At 41.0% G+C, this 942-nt stretch overlaps 1 protein-coding gene across 1 annotated transcript in view; it reads right to left on the reverse strand.

Moving 5' to 3' along the window:
- Positions 1–36: 36 nt before the first annotated feature.
- The window catches only part of LOC105448008 (histone H3.v1-like), a 1050-nt gene continuing 144 nt past the window's right edge, over positions 37–942 (reverse strand). Inside the window, exons 2-4 of the mRNA XM_011686366.1 lie at positions 813–918; positions 379–735; positions 37–249 (exon numbers count right to left, since the gene is read on the reverse strand). Coding sequence (XP_011684668.1) covers positions 527–735; positions 813–918 — 315 coding nt within the window. The 3' untranslated portion in view covers positions 37–249; positions 379–526. The remainder of the gene's footprint in view (positions 250–378; positions 736–812; positions 919–942) is intronic.

The raw sequence follows: 942 nt of genomic DNA on the forward strand, positions 1-942 counted from the left end.
TGTGTATAAGAGACAGTTCCCTACCTAACATCGCGAAATTTCGAAACCGCCGCTGATTTTCCCCGATTAAAATTAAATAATTAAAATCCTCGACCTGATTTTCTCCCTCCTCCTCATCCGTATCCGTTTCTTCATCCTCGGACCTTCTCTGCTGCTCTCGCCTCTCTTCCGCTGTTTCACCTTCCTCCTCTCGAATCGAAGCAAGTCGTCCGCCGCCTCGCTGAGCTTCCTCGTAGGCGATATGCGTTTCTGTACAAAAAAAGTTATCGATAAATTTATATTTCATGACAAGATTATGTCAAAATTTATTTATGTTCGTATTTAATTTAAGAACGCACACGTGCATTTATTACGATATTTAACGATAAGGCTACTAACCTCTATCGGAACAGGCGTCGGTTGAATCGCTCTAGGTCAAACCTTCTCATCCTCAAAATCGGAGACTGAGAAGAGCGAAATCCTGATAAAAGAAATTCAATATTCTTAAATTAAATACGAACATAAAATTGAGAAATCGACAAAAGGATTACTTGCCTACAGGAGATTCAGGGTTTGTTGTAGGAGTATACGCGTTTCTCGCTTGCTCCGGTGTTCTCGGCGACTGTTCTCCCTCTTGCTCCTGCGATCTTCCTAGCGGCTCATGCTCTTCATCATGCTCGCTCTCTTCTTCTTCTTCCGTTTCCTCTTCTTCTTGACTCTCCTGTGAGTAGATAGGAGAGTACATGTGTTCGTGTTCTAGAAAAAAGCAAAAAAATATTTATTTTTTATTACAAATAAATCTCTCCAATTAATATTTTTTTTTATAAACTTACCGGAAATTACGCTCGGATCGGGAGACGACTCGATTTCTATCACTTCTCTCGCTTCCTCTTCTTCTTCTTCTTCTTCTTCTTCTTGTCTGTCTCTCCTGTGAGACGACTGGAGAGTACAAACGCTCGTGTT

Source organism: Wasmannia auropunctata, unplaced genomic scaffold (assembly GCF_000956235.1).
Source record: "Wasmannia auropunctata unplaced genomic scaffold, wasmannia.A_1.0 LD336090.1, whole genome shotgun sequence".
Taxonomy (NCBI): Eukaryota; Metazoa; Arthropoda; class Insecta; order Hymenoptera; family Formicidae; genus Wasmannia; species Wasmannia auropunctata.